This window comes from Monocercomonoides exilis (genome assembly GCF_001643675.1).
Source record: "Monocercomonoides exilis strain PA203 chromosome Unknown scaffold33-1116896, whole genome shotgun sequence".
NCBI lineage: Eukaryota > Preaxostyla > Oxymonadida > Polymastigidae > Monocercomonoides > Monocercomonoides exilis.
This window is the reverse complement of record NW_027150578.1, coordinates 130,304-149,135: the sequence shown is the minus strand read 5'-3', so window position 1 is coordinate 149,135 and position 18,832 is coordinate 130,304. Positions and strand designations below refer to the sequence as shown.

Genomic DNA, 18,832 nt, shown 5'->3' with positions numbered 1-18,832 from the left:
CATATCCTTCAATTCTGTTTTTAACAGCCTTAATGTTCCTTTAGCTGAAACATTAAAAAGAAATTATCCTTAAACGAAAAACAATGGTGATCTGTTTGAAAAACTCCTTTCATAAGTCCAATTTTCTAAAAATATCTCTTCCTTTTCAACTCTTTCTTTTCATCGTCCAATACTCACATCCATCCAATGGATATTTTCCACCTTCACATCTATATTGAATATAATGTTCTTTTCCCACAGTTCTTCAAACAGGAGTGTGAGAATCATCATCATCGTGGCTCCTCAAAACTCAACCACTCTCTTCCTCTCTCGCCCGATCCACCAAGCATCTGATACCTCGGTTTCTGCCTTTCCTTGCTACAACTTCCTAATTTCCTCAAACTGCATCTCATGATCCGCCATTCTTTTTTCATTCTCTATCAAACTGCATTCCACCTTGTGCTGCATATACTTTTGTTCATAGCCAAAGCTAAAGCACAGCTGCTCCACAACTTCACACTGCTGCAAAACATCCAGGTTTCTCCTTTCCTAAAAACTTATTATAATCGTGTCTTTTGGGAAAGCAAGAACCAGATCCAGATGATTCATAGGTTGTTTCAATTGTTGACACCGGCGAACCCTGTTGATCACATTCTGCTGTTCATTTCCATACTTGTCAAAGCTTATTTGGAAGTGGGTCTTATTTATCTGCCTCCACAGATTGTTGCACCCCACAAGCTCATCCAAGACAATCGACTCTGTGTTTGCATCAAGCTTTTAAGCACAACCAGAATCATCAGCTTTCATGACATTTTTACTGTTCCAATCCATTTCCCACGTGTTCTTGTGGAATTATCATCATTTCTTCTATGGGAAGCGTCAAATGTGTGTGATTAAATAAATGTTGAAATACAGTATTTTATGAAAGGAAAAATCGAAAACAAAACACACAATGAATAATTTCTCAATAATAATATTTTTAAAAGAGTGTCAAAATTACATCAAACATGTTTTCGAATGGAATATGTTTGCAAAACACACAAATGAAATTCTCACGAGAAAATAACGACTATTTTTAAGAAAATAGAACATCAACGCTCACTCAGTTAATGAAAATGATGAGTTTAATAAGATCAAATAAGATTCAAAAACATTATCTCAGTGCATCCCACTTGCCAGCAAATTTTTGTTTTCTGCATAATTAAAATAAAAATATGGGACAGATCAAATTTTCTGCTGTAAAGTCCATAAATCTAATTTTCGACAAATGAAAGTAATTTTCTGTTAATTAACATCATATTATCGATCGTTTTATTCAAAAGAAATCAGAAAAATCCGAGGTCCATATATTTGGAACTTGCCAAAATTTTGAAAGAAAATGGGTTTATTTTTTGAAATACATGTGAAGTCACATAACATATTGTTGTTATATCTATGATATTTGTTTACAGATATAAAAATCAAATATATTTTGAAATCTGATTAAGTTTAAAAATGTTAAAAGTGAAACAAATTTTTTATGCTTTGTGCAAAAAAAGCTTGAAAGTCCGTGTTTTCCTGCATGTATCCTTTGAAGTGATAAAAATAATGTTTCTCATTTATGAACCTCAAATAGAATTTATTCTATTTGAAACGATTTGTTTTTTCTAAAATATTATCTTCCTGACGGTTTTGATTTCCTTATAAATTTTTTCAAATTTTATTAAAATATTGATCTCCCTTTTTACAAATCAATGAATCTTTTTTTATTTTTAAAAATAGTCTGTGCTTCGATTAATAATAACTTATAATTCACATTTTTAATTTTTATAAAAGTGAATTATTTGAAAATTTTGTTTTTTTGTAAAAAAATATTAAATTCTTGATATTCAAAAATATAAAAAAAAAAAAAAATTAAAAATAAAAAAATAACTTGTCCATTCAATGCAATAAAAAATACTATCCACCACAAAAGCCTTAATTTTTACTCAATTTTTCTCACAAAAAAAACAAGAACAAACAGAAAATTCAAAAATTAATTTTTTCCTCAAAAAACAGAATTCCATTCGCATCCTGACCATTTTTCCCGTGTTGGTGCTGGCCAACACAGCGCAGCTGAACAATCCCAAACACGGAACGGAAAAGATGAGGGGACTGTTAAAACAAACGCATAATTCGGAAGTTCGAAATTGACGCGATTTTTGTATACAGTGCGCAAGTCTAGAAGTGTCCTTCCTGTTTGTGCCATTGTTCATTCTTTCGTAATCACCCATCAAATCCATGAGTTTCGCTCAAAACTGTCACTGCGCCAGGCCAGAAGTTCAGCAGGAGCTGCACAAGAGGCACAGACAGAAATAAAAATAATGGAATTGCTTCAACAGTCTGTTGCACCCAGCAAAAATTTGTAGACCAGTGATACGAGCTTCACATCATTTCCTTCGATATAATAATAAAATGAAAGTATTTCTTCAAATCACTTGGTCCTTCGCTTATGTGGCATCTCACCTGAACTTGCGCAAAGCGTGGCAAAGACAAGGACGCAAACAAATGGGAAGGTTCAGGATCATCTGAATGTGTGTTCATTCGCCTCCACGTTTCGTTCATAATCAATCGAGGAAGCAGGAAAACAGCGCGGACTTACAACAAAAGGGTTCTTCCAAAGCTCGCAAGCAGCATCCACAAAACGCCTCGCACGCACGCTTTCCTTCACGGCAAAAAACATATTCTGCAGAATGAAGACAGATTGCCCTCTTCCAAGTGCCAGGGCGCGTGGAATTGCTCACAAGCCCTGTGAGACAGATGCTGAAATAGGCTGTTTGGCTGCAGATTGAGCTTGCTTGTGATGCCCAAATGCCAACTCCACTTTCCGTTTCATTCCACACCAACCTCCACATGCTTTGCAGGAAAACGTCTGTGTTTTGCCGTGCAGTTGTAGTCAACTCGAGATTCACGCTTCAGAATGCTCTTCGCCTTCAAAGAACAAAAATCGTCCGAGGAAGTGAAATTGGGGCTCACGAGAAACCACTCTTTCTCATTTGATTGACCGCACGTTTATGCAACATTTTTGTGCATGCCGCGAAGCCTTCGAGCAGAGGAGACGAAATTTGAAAGGGAATCATCTGTGACTTGATGAACAAAACCAAAACTCGAAAGTCGGAAATTTCATGTCATTCGCGCATGTGGAGCAAATGAAAAAACTTGCGTTTCCACAATGGATTTGTGTGAGATGAGGTCGCTCGGCATCAGCACGGATAAGAAATGAAGGTGTTTTGGGCTCAAATGCTTTGCTTGCGCTGTGGTCGACAAAGAGGTTAAAACGACCTTTCTTTTCGTTTCCCGTAAATTACTTGTAAGAGGTGAGCGATGGAGAGAGTGTGGGGTGGAGCAGCGTGCGAGAAAGGCCAGACTTTGAAAAACAGTTTTTTGACATGCACCATAACAAACACATGTGAGAAAAGTGCCGGTTGGCGAAAGGGTGTATTTGGGGTTGGCAACATGCTCCATGCTGTTTGGGGAAGGTTTTGACTGGTGGCGGGTGTTTTTGAATTTGGGGAAGTGAGGCATTATTTCATTTTTCAATTCACAATTTGCACGAAATTTGCCTTTTTTTGGCGATGCTTGTGGACGACAGACGCAACACGGTAGGCTGTTTATTTTGCTGCGCGTAGGCGCAGATTGGAGTATTTTAACATGCTTTTTGCGGGGGTGGCGTGTTTGCGTGTGTTTTTTTTGTGTTTTCAGGAAAAAATCTGGGGTGCCCCAGATGGTGGCAATAAGTGCATTGCTGGGCTATTTGGAGGATATGACAGCAGAGAGAACGGAGAAAACAAGGCGATCGGAGACTGGCAGGAGAGCAGCTGCGCTAACAAATTTGAAAAGCATTTTGGTTCAGAAGACCTGTGGGGGCCTGCGCAAACTGCAGAGAATGCAATTTTGGAGAGCTGTTTGGAGCGTCAAACAGCTGGATCATTAGACAAGGGTGGAAGAGATCGAACTGGAAAATGGGCATGTGGAGACAAAATAATTAAGGAGCAAGAAGACAGAGGAAGGTTCTGCTTTGAAGGCGCTGAAGGTGGGAGGAGTGCGCGAGTGGTGCAGACATGTCACATATGCGATGGGCTTGATGATGATAGAAAAGCAGATCAGAGGGAAGAAAGAGAGGAAAGAGAAGAAAACAGAGAAAGAATTGGGGAAATGCAATATAATTCTTTGCTGTTCCCAGAAGAGCCTCCTTATGGCTCAAGTTTCGGATTAGTATTCGCTGGGCCACTTCGCGTGTCGAGGGATGCTGGGATGGGCAGCAGAATGCTGAAGCTTGCTGGGCAGGCCGAAGATGAGAATGGGGAGGGAGTGGAGGGAGCAGCTGAAGAATCCGTTCTTTTAGGCTCCAGTGGGACAGAAGAGAGCGAGTCTGCTGAGGATGCGGAGGAGGAACAGGGAATATTTTGGGCAAGTGAAAGCGCTGGGGAAGAAGAAAGCAGCTGGAAAGAATCTGAAGCCACAGGAACAGAAAGAGAGAGCCAGGAAGATTACGTGCATTTTGGGAGAGCAAATGGGCTGCTGACGCAGAGAAGAGGGGAATGGGAGGAGGAGCAAAGAGAGGAATTGAGGCAAAGTCCATTGATTCCACAGATGGAGCAAGCTGAAGGCAACTTTGGGGCAGAAAACAAAAGACAAAGAACACAAGGCGATGAAAGAGAAAGAGAAAGAGAAAGAGAAGGGGGAAAAATGAGCAAAAATGAGAGGAAAGCAGGGGATAGAAGAGCATCAGATTTAATCGATGGAACAGAGAGATTGGAAGATACACACGAAGGAGAGAAGGAAAATGAGGAAGAGAAAAAAGAAAAAGAAAGAGGGCGCAGATTGGAGAGAGATGCTGATTGGGAGCGAAAGAGTTACTTGAGCGAAGAGAATTTGAAGAGGGAGAGGAGGAAACAGTGGAAGAGCAGCAGCAGCGAAAGGAAGGAAAGTGGAAGCGAGGGAAAGGGATTGAGCGATCGAGATGGAGACGGAGACGGAGATGGAGATGGGTGGAGTTTTGAGGGATGCATGAAGGATATGCTTGCAATATGCAAGCGAGGAACTTTGAGAAGGCAGTTGATGGAAAACAGAGAAGCTTCAAGGAACATGTGGAAGAACGGAGAGAGGTGCGAATGCGGACTGAAGGGAGAAAGGAATTTGAGAGAGAAGAAGAAAAAGAAAACAATGGCAACAACAGTAACGTCAAAGGAGAAGAAGAAAATGAAGAGGAGGAAAAACACAGGATTGAAAGTCAGGAGGGTGGAGCAGCAGAAGGAGAGGAAGAAGAGGGCAAAAAGGGAAGGAAGAGAAGAGAGTGAGGAAGAAAATTGGCAGGAAGAAAGTTTGAGTGAGGACGAGAGCGAGCAGAGTTGCGAGTGGGACGAAGATTATGTGGAAGAAGAAGAAGAAGAAGAAGAAGAAAGTGAAGATGGGAGCGGCAGAAGAGCATGCGACCAGAGGGGATGGAAGCGGAACTGCCACGGGATAGTGAAGGCAAAGACAAAGATGAAGACACAGAAGACGAAGAGAAGAATGCAGAAAGAGAGAAGCAGCGAAGAGCTTGAGCAAAACAGCAAGGAAGCAGAATTTGGCGATGCAATTCCTTGTGCTCAGGAGGTAACAGAGAGCGGAAAGAACATTCAGAGCACTGAGATGGGTTCTTTTGATGAGGCGCAACAAGAAAGCACTTTTGGAAGCGCTTCTACAGAAAAGGAGAACGGCAAGAGACATTCAGATGCACAGAGCAATCTCAGCAGCGCATCAGAAGAAGTGGATGCTCAGAAGACAGGGCTGGGAGCGGCTCATCTGCCAAGTGAATCAGATGTGAGAGGAATTGAACAGTCTGCGAATGTGTTTTGCTGCAAAAAGTCTTGCAGTTATTCAGCACCTTCTTTCCCAGCGAATTCTGCAAAGGCATTGCAAACAGCAGAGAAGACAACTTCAGCCTCAGGTTGCGTTTCGTCTTCTTCATCTTTCTCTTCTGTTTCATCTGTTTCATCTGTCTCATCTGCCTCATCTGGATTTGATGAGTCTTGCGATTGGACAATGCTTGCTTCGTGCACTTCGCTTGGCGGTGTATTTAAGTCGAGCATCGGGCGAGACCAGCACCACTCAAAGGTGTCTGGCGACTGTGGGGCAGAGCCGGCAGAGCAGGCAGAGCTGAGCAGAGGCAGGAGAGAAGCAGGGCATTTGGACGAGGCGCTGTTTGATGGAGTGAGGAAGCTGGCTGTCTTGAAGGCTGATTTGGGGCTGCGGCCTCTGGCCAGCGGAACAGGCAGGCCAAAGGATTGTCACCTGCTGCAGACATCGCAGCATCCAATTCTGCCGATGCCTCCAACGCTGCCGTGTGCGATAAATGATGCATCGAGAAGGTGGGATGAAGATGAGAGGAGCAGAAGAAGCAGCGCTGAAACGGCGAGGAGCGTTGCAGCAGGGATTGCTCCAGTTGGGCCTTGTTTTTATATGCCAGCGCCTTTGGGCAGCCAGCTGCAATTGCCAGCACAGCCAACACAGATTGGAATAGGAAGAGCCAAAAGAAGGTGTTCAGTGTGTCGGTGCGGGATGGTTGTGCCCTCGCTCTATTCTCTGCCAGTTTCAGTGGGCTCGGCGTTTGTGCCTCTGTTCACGCTGACGCCGGCTGAGGAGTATGGGATGAAGTCATCATATTCAGCAACGAACACGACGCAACCGAACAGCACATACCACGGGAGGAAGTCGATAGCCATGGCGCCGAGGACAATAGCGTTGGAGCATATGACGCAAATAAACAGAAGGACGGTGCCGCTGTCGTTCTCGTTTCCAGCGACGATGCGTTGGGTGAACTCGCAGCCGACGGAGTTTGGGGAAGGCAGAGAGGTACACAGAAGGGCTTTGCCAGGGAATGGACTATCTTCTGCTTCGAGATTGGCCACTTCAGAAGGGTGCTTTTGTTGCTCAGGAAGTTTGTGCTCGTGCGGGGAGCAGAGGAGAGAGCAAGAGCCGTTGTTCATGGCAGAGGAAGACTTGTGCCACAAGCGGAGCAAAACAGTGAAGATGTTTGTGTGGTTCACGCACTACAACATCAAAGAGGGGGCGCATTCGAAGAGCAAGAAGGCGGTGGAAACGTCGAAATACGAAGGGAAGAAAAAGAGACTGGAGGCAGACTGCAACGAAGAGCAGAACAGCCAGAAGAAACAGAAGAAACCGAACAAACAAAGAAAGACTGACAAAGGCAACAGAGGAGTTGAAGGGAAGCGCGTGTGCAGCAGGGCAGCAGGTTGCAACAAGAACGTAGGTGTATCTGGAATCGGCTACTGCAGAGGGCAAGAAGAGATGCGTTCGACAGGGCTGAATGAAGGCGCTTCATTGGGTGCTGCTGAGCAGATTTCTTCTTGTGGCGCTTTTCCTTCTGGCTTGGCTTCAGATTTGACTGGAGGAAGTTTTGAAGGGAAAGGAGTGGGGTCTTTCACAGAAGGTACATCATACGAGAACTGGAATGCCACGACTGTTCAGGAGTGGTCCGAGGAGGAGGAGGAGGAGAAGAAGAAGACGGAGGAGGGAGGTGGATGGCCGAGGCATGGAGCACGCAAACAGGCCAGGCTGGAGAATGAGAGCTGGATGAGCATTGAGTCAAGCACAGCTTCAACGTGCCTATCAGCACTTCCATCAGCAGGCTTATCTGCTTCATTGCCGAGGAAAGGGCCAAAGGCAGCGTCAACGAGCAGGAAAGAAAGAGCAAAAATGAAAGTTGCAGAGGTGAGCCCGAACGATGAGCGGAGGAGATCGATTGTTTTCTGCGGAGACCGTCTGAATGTGCTGCTGGTGCATTCGACGCGGCAGATTCTGCGAACGGCATATGTTGGCATGCTGATGCGAGAGTATGTGGAGAGTGCGGAGTATGCGAAGGGAGAGGGCGTGTCGCGTTTGGAGAGGCTTCCGTTCCCGAGCGAGATGCACGATTTTGTGTATGGAGTGGACATCGCAACGCTGCCTGGGGATGGATGGGGCATCCAGCAGAGGGGCAAAATGGGTGAAATGGGTGATATGAGAAAAACAGGCGATATGAGTAAAATGAGTAAAATGAGTGAAATGAGTGAAATGAGTGAAGTGTGCGAGGCACGGGCTGTGCCTCTGATGAACATACCGAGCGACGTGCTTTCTCTGCACGAGCTGTTTTGGCGGCTGCTGGTTGGCTTACCGCGAGTGGGTGGGGTGCGTGTGATTGCATTCTCAGAGGCTGTTGCAACGATGGGAGAGGTGACGGCGTGGGAGATGATGCGGATGTGTGCAAGAGCATGGATAAAGTCTGGGCAGTTGGAGAGGCTGAGGCGGGTGGAAGGAGACGACCTGTTTGTGGCAGAGGACGCTGAGCTGAAGGCAGAGTGGAGGGATGAGGAGGCAGAGAAGGCAGAGGAGGGGAGAGAAGAGGATGGGGAAGACGATGAGAGCGAAATGAAGGAGGAGATGATGAAGAAATTTAGAGAGGCGATCAGAGAATGCTCGGAGGACGAGGAGCTGAGAGAGGTGAAGGACAAGCTGGAGGTTTTGGGAGCGATAGGGAGGAGAATAGGGAAGATGGGGAAGATGGAGGAATGGGGTGAGGAAGGGAGTTGGGTGCAGTGGTCGAACGAACAGGTGACGGGAGCTATCCAACAGGCAGAAAAGAAGATAATGAAGAAATTGATGCAGATGGAAGGAGTTGGGGAGGGATGTCTGACCGAAGAAGAGGCAGGAAGCGAAGATGGATGCTGTTTGGAAGATGCAAAGTTTCCGCCTGCGACGAGAGTTCCGCTGGCTGCGTGTGATGCGCTTGGGTTCAGCGGGGAAGAGTTCACAGGCTCGTTTGCTGAGGATGAGAAGGCGATGAATTTGGCTTTGGATGCGCACACGCTTTCGTGGGATGGGTATGTGGAGGAGCAGCAGAGAAAACAGAAGACTGCACAATCATTTCCTTTGCAACATCCGTCGGCATCGGCTTCTTTGCCTTCAGCGCTTCTTCTGCGACCGTTGGGAATTCCTTGTCCTTTTCCTTTTCCTTCGGCTTTGCCAAAATTGAAGAGCTTTACTTCTTCCTCTTCTTCCTCTTCCTCCTCCTCCTCTTCTTCTGCTTCTGCTTCTTGTTGTGGTTGTTTGCTGCCACAACAAACTGATCAATTTTTGCCAACAGGTTCGAATGCACCTCTTTGCTCAGCTGGTGGCGCTGTTGCTGCAGGCTGTGGAAGTGCGCAAGCAGAGAAAGATAGAAAATTGTTGCTTGAGAAGGAATTTGAGAGAGGATGTGAGTGTTTGGCAGGCGAAAGAGCAGAAAAGAAGCAGAGCGGGAGAATGTGTGGAGAGACAGTGAGGTTGACGAGGCGTTTGGGAGAGACAAGAGAAATGGTGCCGTTTTTGCTGATTCCTCCGATTATTGTCCCGCCGATGAATGCACGGGGCTGTGCAGAAGAGGAGGCAGAGAGGAAGGCAGGCAGAGGAGGAAAAAGATCTTCTGAGAGAATAAAAGGCTCAAGGCGGCGGATGATAAATGTATTCTTTGAGTTGCTGAGATACGAACAGGCGATGAAGGAGCAGCGGGGAATGGGAGAAGACGAAACCGCTCTGGCCCCGAATATGTTGAAGATGATGCAGATGCAGATGAAGAAGCAGAAGATGGAATTGGAGGAAGAAGAGATGAAGAATGTGAAGGGGTATATGAAGGACGACCAGAAGCTTATGATATCGAGCGTGGTTTGGATTGAGCATCAGAGTCTGTTGAACCTCGTTGGGATGCGTCGTAACGGACATCACAAAAAAGAAGAGGACAGCGAGATCTCAGACAAAGAAGGCAGCAAAGGCAGCAAAGGCCGAAGCAGGCGGAGAGTGTGGAGGGTGTATGAGGGAAGGTTTGAGTGGCTGAACTGGAGAGAGACAGACACAGAGGAATAGGCAGGGGGTTTTGGCGAAGGAGGCAGAAAGAGGCAGAATGGCTGTTATTGTTATGGGGCAGAAACCACAAGTTTTTTGGGAGGACGAATGTAAAAGGCTTGGAAGAATGCAGAAGAGTGAGGCGGAGTGTGGGAAAAGGCAAATGGAACAGAGCGAACTCTGCTCATTCTTCTGCTTTTCACTCAATGTTTTGTTTGCGAGCAATGCTTCTTTAGGTTTGGAAAGTGAACAGCGCAAATCTTCCTTTCCTTTCTTTTTATTTTTTGTGTATTTGCATTTGCATTTATATTTGTATTTGTGCTTGTTGTTCTGTTTCTGTTTGGAACGAAGCTTTTTATTCTGCTCTTCTGTGTGATGGATTCGTATGCCTCTCTAATTGCTGCTGCAAAGACTGTCCTGTCTTAGTCTTTCGTTTTTCGTTTTTCGTTTTTTAACTTTTGGCTTTTGGTTTTTTGGGGGTGAATGGAGGGAGCTGTGGGCTTATTCAGCCTCTTATGGCGCTTGTTGCTTTGCTATCTGAGGCTATTGAAGAATAATCTGTGTCATATTTTGCGTTTATTTCGGTTTTTAAGGTTTTATTTTGTTTTATTTTTTGTTTTTGTTTTTGTTTTGCATGTTCACTATCCTTGTGCGATTGCTCGTAATTACCAACACCAGAGACGATCGTGCTTTGTACCGATTGTTCGATTTGTATTTTCATCTTCATTCTTTTTGTTCATTTTCCCAGTCTTTTCAATGTGTGTTTTTATAATTTTTATATTTTTTTTCCAATTTTTTCTTTTTCGTTTTGTATTATTTTTTGAAAGTCGGATCTGTTTTCTCTGATGGTAAGTACTTTTTGAATTCTTTTGTGGGATTAAATGTTTGATATATCGTACATCGAAATCCACTTTTTCTTTGCTTTGTGTTGCCTTTCTTCCTGCTCCGATTATGTACTCCGAAATTCTATCTGCAAAAGGCATGAAATGAAGAAAAAAGAAAAGAAAAGAAAAGTATTTTAACCTTTTTTTTTATTGTTTTGTTCAGATGTATTTATTGAAGATTTCCTTTTGAGCTCGTCTTTGTTTGGTTGTTTGGTTGTTTTGTTGTTTTGTGTTGCAGTTGTGTGTATTCATGCAGCGCGCTGATTGCTTACTAGCTTTCTTTCTCACCTGACAAATGCGCGCACTTTTTCTTTTTTCACTTTTTTTGTTCTTTCTTTTTTGTTTTATGTTTTCTTTGATGCGACTAAAGTTTTGGCTTTTGTTGTATTTTGAGGCGCCTCGTCGATTTGTGCAGCAACAGTCGGATTTGTCCTGTTTGATCTTTTCTTTTCTTTCTTTTCTTTTCTTTTCTTTTCTTCTTTCTTCCTTTTTTATTTGATATTGTTTTCTTTTTCTTTTTCTTTTCTTTATTTGGTTGGATTGTTGAAAATGGCTGGATGAGGTGCTGCTGTGGTTTTGCATCGGTGCATGAAATCCCAAACACTTATTGATTGCGTGTGAAAGTTCACAACAAGTATTTTTAATTTGACTTATTTATTGTTCAATTTATTTATTGATTCTTATTATTGTTATTCTTATTATTATTCTTATTATTCTTATTATTATCATTATCATTATTTTGAATGTTTTTTTTTGTTGGAGTCATTTGAAATATTTCAGACAGTTTCAAAAATGACATGTGATAAAAATGAAAACATTTTTTTCCCCAATTCTTTGCTTATCGTTTCCAGAATTAAAAAGAACAATTTTCTTCCACAATGTTGCAAGTCATTGTGGATAATTTAATCTCAAACAACAGACATGAATAATTCAAAAAAGAAAAAAAAAGGAAAAGCAAAATCCCTCCTTTGCTTGGCCGAAAGAATGAACAGATCAATGGCATATGGAGTGGAAAAGCAAACTTGAAGCGAATTCAAATTTTGACAATTTACAAATAAATAAAATGATCTGAATATCTTTCAATCAAAAATATTTCATGGCTTCCTTTAGCGGTGCAAAAGCTCAGCCCCATCACCCAATCTTCATATCCTTCTTCCTCCTTCTTTTCAAACACCTTTCTCTTCATCTCTTTTCGTTTTGCCTCCTCGCTCTCCTTTTCCTCCTTGTCTTTCAATCTATCGGCAACATTTTCGAAAAATAATAAACAAACGTCAATTCGTGAGTATTCATCATTTGATTGCAGCATACCCTCCAAAACTGCACCAACAACACCTTCAATCAACAAGTCGCCAATTGCTACAGTTCTGTTCAACGCTGCACTTCCAAACGCGCAAATGCATTTATTGCTTATTATTCTATCGTTTTCTCTTGCCACCCAAAACATCCTCTCAATGCGGCTGATAAGCTCGGCACATTCTTCATCCCACAACTTGCATGAATCAAAGAAAGAGTCCAACGTTTCGAGCCATCTTATCAAAACAAAAAGTTCTTTTTTTTTTTTCTCGTCTTTTCAAGTTGATGCATTTTGATAGCGCTTCTAATTCTCTTGCTGCTTCTCTTCCTAAATGCAGCTCATTCACAACAACGTCTCCAAAACTACTATCAAAGTACATTTGGTTTATTAATAACTCCCAAGCAGGTTGATAGGCAAGCTGAGTGAGATTGCGATGTCCTTTATGATATTGGACGATTTCTTTGATTTCATCCAAATATTGGTCTTCCTCCGTTTTCTTATCAAAAACAAGAAAGAAACAAAAGATTCCAATAATGTTCAAAAATACAACAGAAGTGCTCATACACAATACCAAATAGTGCCAAACGCAAGCAAAGCCATTTCCACGTCTTTTTGCGTTTCCACGTTTTCCTCTTTCTTCAGCGCAACTTTCAGGAGACAATGCATACAAATAGATATTATTTCCGATGATGCGAAAGGGTTGAATAAAAGATAACATTCACAAAGGTCTACAAGAAGCTTTTCATCCTTTTCTTCTTTTTTCTTATCTTCTTCAACAATCATCTCTTGAACTCTTTTGTTCAATGATGAATTATCAAAGGTCTGAACGAAAATTTCTTTCAGATCATTCCAATGCCCAATGTGCTTCATCAGCAAAATGGCATTGTCCAACGTCATGTTTTTATTTTCAATCATTTTATCTATTTTATTGAACAATTCCTCTGTAAATACAGATTCAAATTCTTTTTCATCCATAACGTTCATAATCGTATCCATTTCTTCAATTTTCTGTTTTTGGCCATCCTCATCGCAATCATCCAGTTCAGAAAGCAATTCTCCAATAAAAACAGAAAAAGAAAAAAGCCCAATAATCAAGGATTCAAATGTGACAACGATTGCAAACTTGTGAATTGTTTGGCGATAGTCATATCCTATATTTTTTAGAATTCAAAGAAATAAGAAAACAAAAAAAGTTTTTTATTCATATTTTATGTGAAGATGTTTGGAAAGAAAAGGCAAGAGTTTAATAAAAACTCTATATTGAAACAGAAATAAAAACGCGTTCATATCATTCAATTTGAAGGGTTTTTGGGTTCGGTTTAAGAAAAATCTCAATGATTTTTTATAATTTCATTATTTGTAATGGATAATGTGATCGAATCACTTTCTTTTAACGCTATTATCCATTCCAAGGATGATATATTGGGAGTGAATGTATTATGCAGGATATTCAATATTATTTTGTGTGGTGGTACGAGGCAGCGACTGCGGGGAATCAATGATGGAATTGGGCTTGATGATTTTTATGAACATCATCTTTGAAAGAAATTCAATTGCTGAAATGTTGAATGGAAGTATATCAATGAATGTAAATTTTATTTTTTACCATTCATTTTGAGATAGTTCCGTCTATCGCCTTTTCAAAGCCAGGAATATGTTCAATTATTAAAATGCGGTAATATTCGCTTAACAGAGCAGAATGGGAATATAATGAGTTTCATAAAATCTTTCAATTAGCAGATAAGATAACATGATAGTAGTTCTTTTCAAATTTTTTATTTGACGAGAGATCAAAAATACCATTGGTGCTTAACCCGCACCCTGGTGCCAAACCAGCACCCTGCAAATTTCTTGAAAATAGAAAAATATATTTTTGCTTTTCAAAGAAGTTCATTGATGGTGAATTTTCTTAAAACTTGTTTAAAAAAATATTATATTTTATTTTTTTTATAAAAAAACTTTCAAAAAGATGAATTTTCGAAATTTTTGTTTGGAAGAGAGCTTTTAAGCTATAAACTGAAAAAGCAAAAAAGTTAAACTTTGGAAAGATCTTAAATGTTGTTCATTAATAGATTTTCAAAGATTTCGTCAGTTTTTGATGATTTGAAGCATTCCCTGATATTTTCCACCTTTTTATCATTTGATCGATCCCATTAAGATGAGAAAAATGAATCGAAAGTTCAGCAGTTACTTTGAAAGGGGTTTGTGAGAGTTGTTTCTTATGTTTTTCAATGAAAACTTTCTTTTATTATTATGGAGACTCGAAATTTCTTCGATTTATTCGTACGTTTTATTGTTTGTATATCAAGTGTTTGATAGTTTTTTATTGTTCAAAATCATTTATATTGCTGTTGAACATTCTGTGACATTAATTAAAACAAGATTTGCATTATATTTTAATTGTTAATTTTGGATAATACTTGCAATTATTAGTGTTTTCTGAGTCAAATTTAAAAATGAAAAATTTAGCGATATTGACAACATTTATCAACTTACGTTGTTTTTTCGAAATGACATTCATTTATTAACTGTTGACACAATTTTAAAACAATATTTTTTTCATCGTTCTGTGTTTGCAATCATTTTAATATTTCTTAAAATTAAAAGTTTTTCCGATTTTTTGTTTCTATTTCACTTCAGTATTTGCTGAATTGCTAAAAAATGGTATTTATATGGACACATCACAAAAATCATCATTCAGTTTTTAATATTTTACTTGCGTTTTGTCTGCAGAAATATTTCTTTTCATTTCATTTCAAATACAAATTCCACTTTCATATTATAAAACTGAACGATGAACGTATTTAAATTTCAAAAACCAAAAAAGGAAATAACTTTACAAAATAACCAATTTTCAAGTTCTTGAATTAATCCAAGGATTTCATGTTATTGAAGTGTTTAATTGATGATTCTTTTACCGAAAAAAATGAAAGCAATATTTTGGCAATTCTGTAATATTTATATATAACATTAATGAACTTTTCGTTTAATTAACATTCCGTTTCATATTTTATTCTTTTCGTAACTTTTCCAAATTGAAAACACATTTATAGCATTGTTGGAATTGCTTTGAATAAAACAATACACTTTAAATATTATTTAAAATACATAAACTACAAATACAATATCAAATGTCTAACAGCACAACTATTATCAAAAATTTGTTACTCTAAAAAAAACAGTCTTATTTAAAAATTTCAATAAAAACAAAAAGCTTCAATATTATTGAAATGAAATATTTGCAACCAGTAAATAAAACATGCACAGTTATAGTTTGACACGTATATTAAATAAAAATAATAATTAGGATTTGATGGATTATTCATTCATAAACGACAAAAATATAATATTCATCAAAACATATAAATAAAACATATCTATACTTAGAAAGTTTCAACAATGAATGTGCAACAGAATGATTTTAACATTAACAGAATATATAAAAAAACTTTCAATAATTTTTGCGGATATAACAAAAAAGTACTATCCAACAAAAACAATAAAACGTACGAATAAATCGAAGAAATTTCGAGTCTCCATAATAATAAAAGAAAGTTTTCATTGAAAAACATAAGAAACAACTCTCACAAACCCCTTTCAAAGTAACTGCTGAACTTTCGATTCATTTTTCTCATCTTAATGGGATCGATCAAATGATAAAAAGGTGGAAAATATCAGGGAATGCTTCAAATCATCAAAAACTGACGAAATCTTTGAAAATCTATTAATGAACAACATTTAAGATCTTTCCAAAGTTTAACTTTTTTGCTTTTTCAGTTTATAGCTTAAAAGCTCTCTTCCAAACAAAAATTTCGAAAATTCATCTTTTTGAAAGTTTTTTTATAAAAAAAATAAAATATAATATTTTTTTAAACAAGTTTTAAGAAAATTCACCATCAATGAACTTCTTTGAAAAGCAAAAATATATTTTTCTATTTTCAAGAAATTTGCAGGGTGCTGGTTTGGCACCAGGGTGCGGGTTAAGCACCAATGGTATTAACTTAATTATTTTTTGGATGAAATATATGTGATGAAATTCTATTAAAAAGGAAGATCAGTCCAAATCTGACACCTTTTGGAAAATAAGACATGGGAGCAATTTGGGATGATTTTGGATGAAAAAAAAATTTGGCAATATCGAAAACAGGTCATTGGTTGTTAATGGGAGAGAATTTGGCATATGGCAATAGCATTGATAATTAGAAATTTTCTCTGTTGAACGTACCACCATTGGTTCCTCAAATAAAAGCAATGATTTTTCTTTAAGTTGAAAACAGTACAATTTGCAGTTGTTATGATGGATGCGAACAAATACGAATATGGATATCGAATTTGTGCAAAAAAGCAATATTGGCAAGTGGACAACTGTGGATTTTTTGTTTGGACAGATTGTTATCATTTGTCTGTGACCAGATGCGCTTACTGCAATTAGGAATAATATTTTGCCATTTTGTATTCTTCTTCTTCTTGATTTGTTATCTTCTGCCGTTAATGCTTTTTCACCAAAGCATTCCTTTCAAAGCTATATATAGTGTCAACTATTTAATGTGACTTTTTCCTTTATTGGCACTTTTTTCATTTTCGATAACAAAAAGCTGAGAATTGTGAAATGGCTTTCAGCATTTGGATAACCGATTTTAACAAAGTTGATTCAATTTATTACCGGTTTGTTTTTTAATTTTTGATTATTATTTAATGAGATATTACGTTTTTTTGATAAATTTGAATTAGTTTTTCCCATTCAACCAAGCATTTCTAGAAAATGAAAAATACTGTTTTCAAAAGCACTAACTATTATCAAATTATTTTTAAATTCTTTTTTTTTCACAAACACTTTTTTCTTGTTTTTTTCACATTTCATTTTTTTTACAACATGCAAACATAAAACTGATTGTTTCTTTGTAAATATTATGAATTGATAAAAATAAAAATATGATATGAAAAACAAATACTCTTTTAATGATGTGTTATTAAAGTTGAGTATTAATTTTTTCTATTTCCCTTTTTTACAGACAAATGGCACCAACAGAAAATGATCTGTGATCTAAATTTTGTTATTTTGATGAGTTCTTGACGATTAGAATATTATGTTACTCAACTTTAATAACACATCATTAAAAGAGTATTTGTTTTTCATATCATATTTTTATTTTTATCAATTCATAATATTTACAAAGAAACAATCAGTTTTATGTTTGCATGTTGTAAAAAAAATGAAATGTGAAAAAAACAAGAAAAAAGTGTTTGTGAAAAAAAAAGAATTTAAAAATAATTTGATAATAGTTAGTGCTTTTGAAAACAGTATTTTTCATTTTCTAGAAATGCTTGGTTGAATGGGAAAAACTAATTCAAATTTATCAAAAAAACGTAATATCTCATTAAATAATAATCAAAAATTAAAAAACAAACCGGTAATAAATTGAATCAACTTTGTTAAAATCGGTTATCCAAATGCTGAAAGCCATTTCACAATTCTCAGCTTTTTGTTATCGAAAATGAAAAAAGTGCCAATAAAGGAAAAAGTCACATTAAATAGTTGACCCTAATCATTTGCGATTGTGCTGGGCGGTTAAAGGCGTTGCTTATTGAGTATTAACTGAGGCAGTGCGATCGCAGAATCAGGGACACATGATTCGTTCAACGGAGAGATTGACTTATTTTCGCCACGTTCAGCAGCATAGGAGTGACTGGTAAAGTTGTTGAGATTTTTGACTGTTGTATGACTGACATGGAGATGTTGTTCAGTATAACACATTTGAAAATTATGAAAAGTGATAAAGCAGTTGAAAAAGAAAATAGAATAGTCACGCTCACTCTGAAAGAACAAAGTAGTCAAATTGTTCTCAATTGGTGGAGTAAAAATTTTCATTCAATCAATACTCTTTTTGCTTTAACCTTCCATGTGATTTCACAAATTGTACTTTTTGATTCAGAAAAGCACATCAATTGTTAAAGATACATTTATTTTATTGCATCAGTATGAAAATAGTTCTCATGGAAGAAAAGAATTGCAGGAAGCCATTTGGCAATGAACAGCACCACTTGATTTCAAAGATAGAAGAACGAAACCAAAACAGAATTTTCAAATAGAGCCAAATAAAGATTCAAAATAAAAATTAAAATAAAAATAAAAAAAACTTGAGGCGAAAATGTGCAATGAAGAACAAGAAGTCTCAAGTAAAGAAAAGATATGAATTTATTTGAATCATTAGTTCAGATGAAAAATGATGAATATTTCAGCTTGTTTATTTTTTTATTCGTAATCCAATTAAAAACGGATTGAAAAGGCAAAAACTTTTCGTCCAGTAACAGAGCATCTTTAATAATACAACGAAATAATTTCAAACTAAAAAATTTTGATCGTGAAATAAAGAGTTGTCTCTATTGATTTCGATGTGTCAGAATAAAATTATCACATATACAATATTATCTATTTCAATAAGCAAGAATCTTGGTAGCATTCAAAACAATTGATAAACTGGATTAAATGAATATATTCCCAAAAAAAAAAAGAGAATAAAAAAAAAAAAATGAAATGGATTTTTATAAATATAAGTTTCATCAAAGATTTTCTATTAATTTATTGTCCCATAAATAAATATTATTCAAAACTGTCCTGTGTTTATGCCCCCTTCTGCAGATGTAAGGGCAGTATTTGATGATGAAAGTGAGTTTGAAGTAACTAAAACTTCAACGTCCAGCAAAATTAATCGAGTGTATGATAAATATGCTTTTATAGACTAAAATTTAATTGTTTTTCTTAAATTTTTGTATTTTTTCATAGTATTTTTTCATG

At 37.9% G+C, this 18,832-nt stretch overlaps 2 protein-coding genes across 2 annotated transcripts; one reads left to right on the top strand and one right to left on the bottom strand.

Moving 5' to 3' along the window:
- Positions 1-3,572: 3,572 nt before the first annotated feature.
- Positions 3,573-9,879, top strand: MONOS_7243 (uncharacterized protein; the record flags this gene model as incomplete). Its single annotated transcript, XM_067877558.1, has 2 exons — positions 3,573-3,599; positions 3,700-9,879. The coding sequence occupies 2 exons, from the start codon at positions 3,573-3,575 to the stop codon at positions 9,877-9,879; spliced, it is 6,207 nt and encodes a 2,068-aa protein (XP_067724308.1).
- A 1,609-nt stretch (positions 9,880-11,488) lies between these two features.
- Positions 11,489-12,933, bottom strand: MONOS_7242 (uncharacterized protein; the record flags this gene model as incomplete). The annotated part of the gene is made up of 3 exons (XM_067877557.1): positions 11,489-11,977; positions 12,051-12,532; positions 12,601-12,933. The coding sequence occupies 2 exons, from the start codon at positions 12,931-12,933 to the stop codon at positions 12,242-12,244; spliced, it is 624 nt and encodes a 207-aa protein (XP_067724307.1). The 3' UTR covers positions 11,489-11,977; positions 12,051-12,241.
- Positions 12,934-18,832: the final 5,899 nt, after the last annotated feature.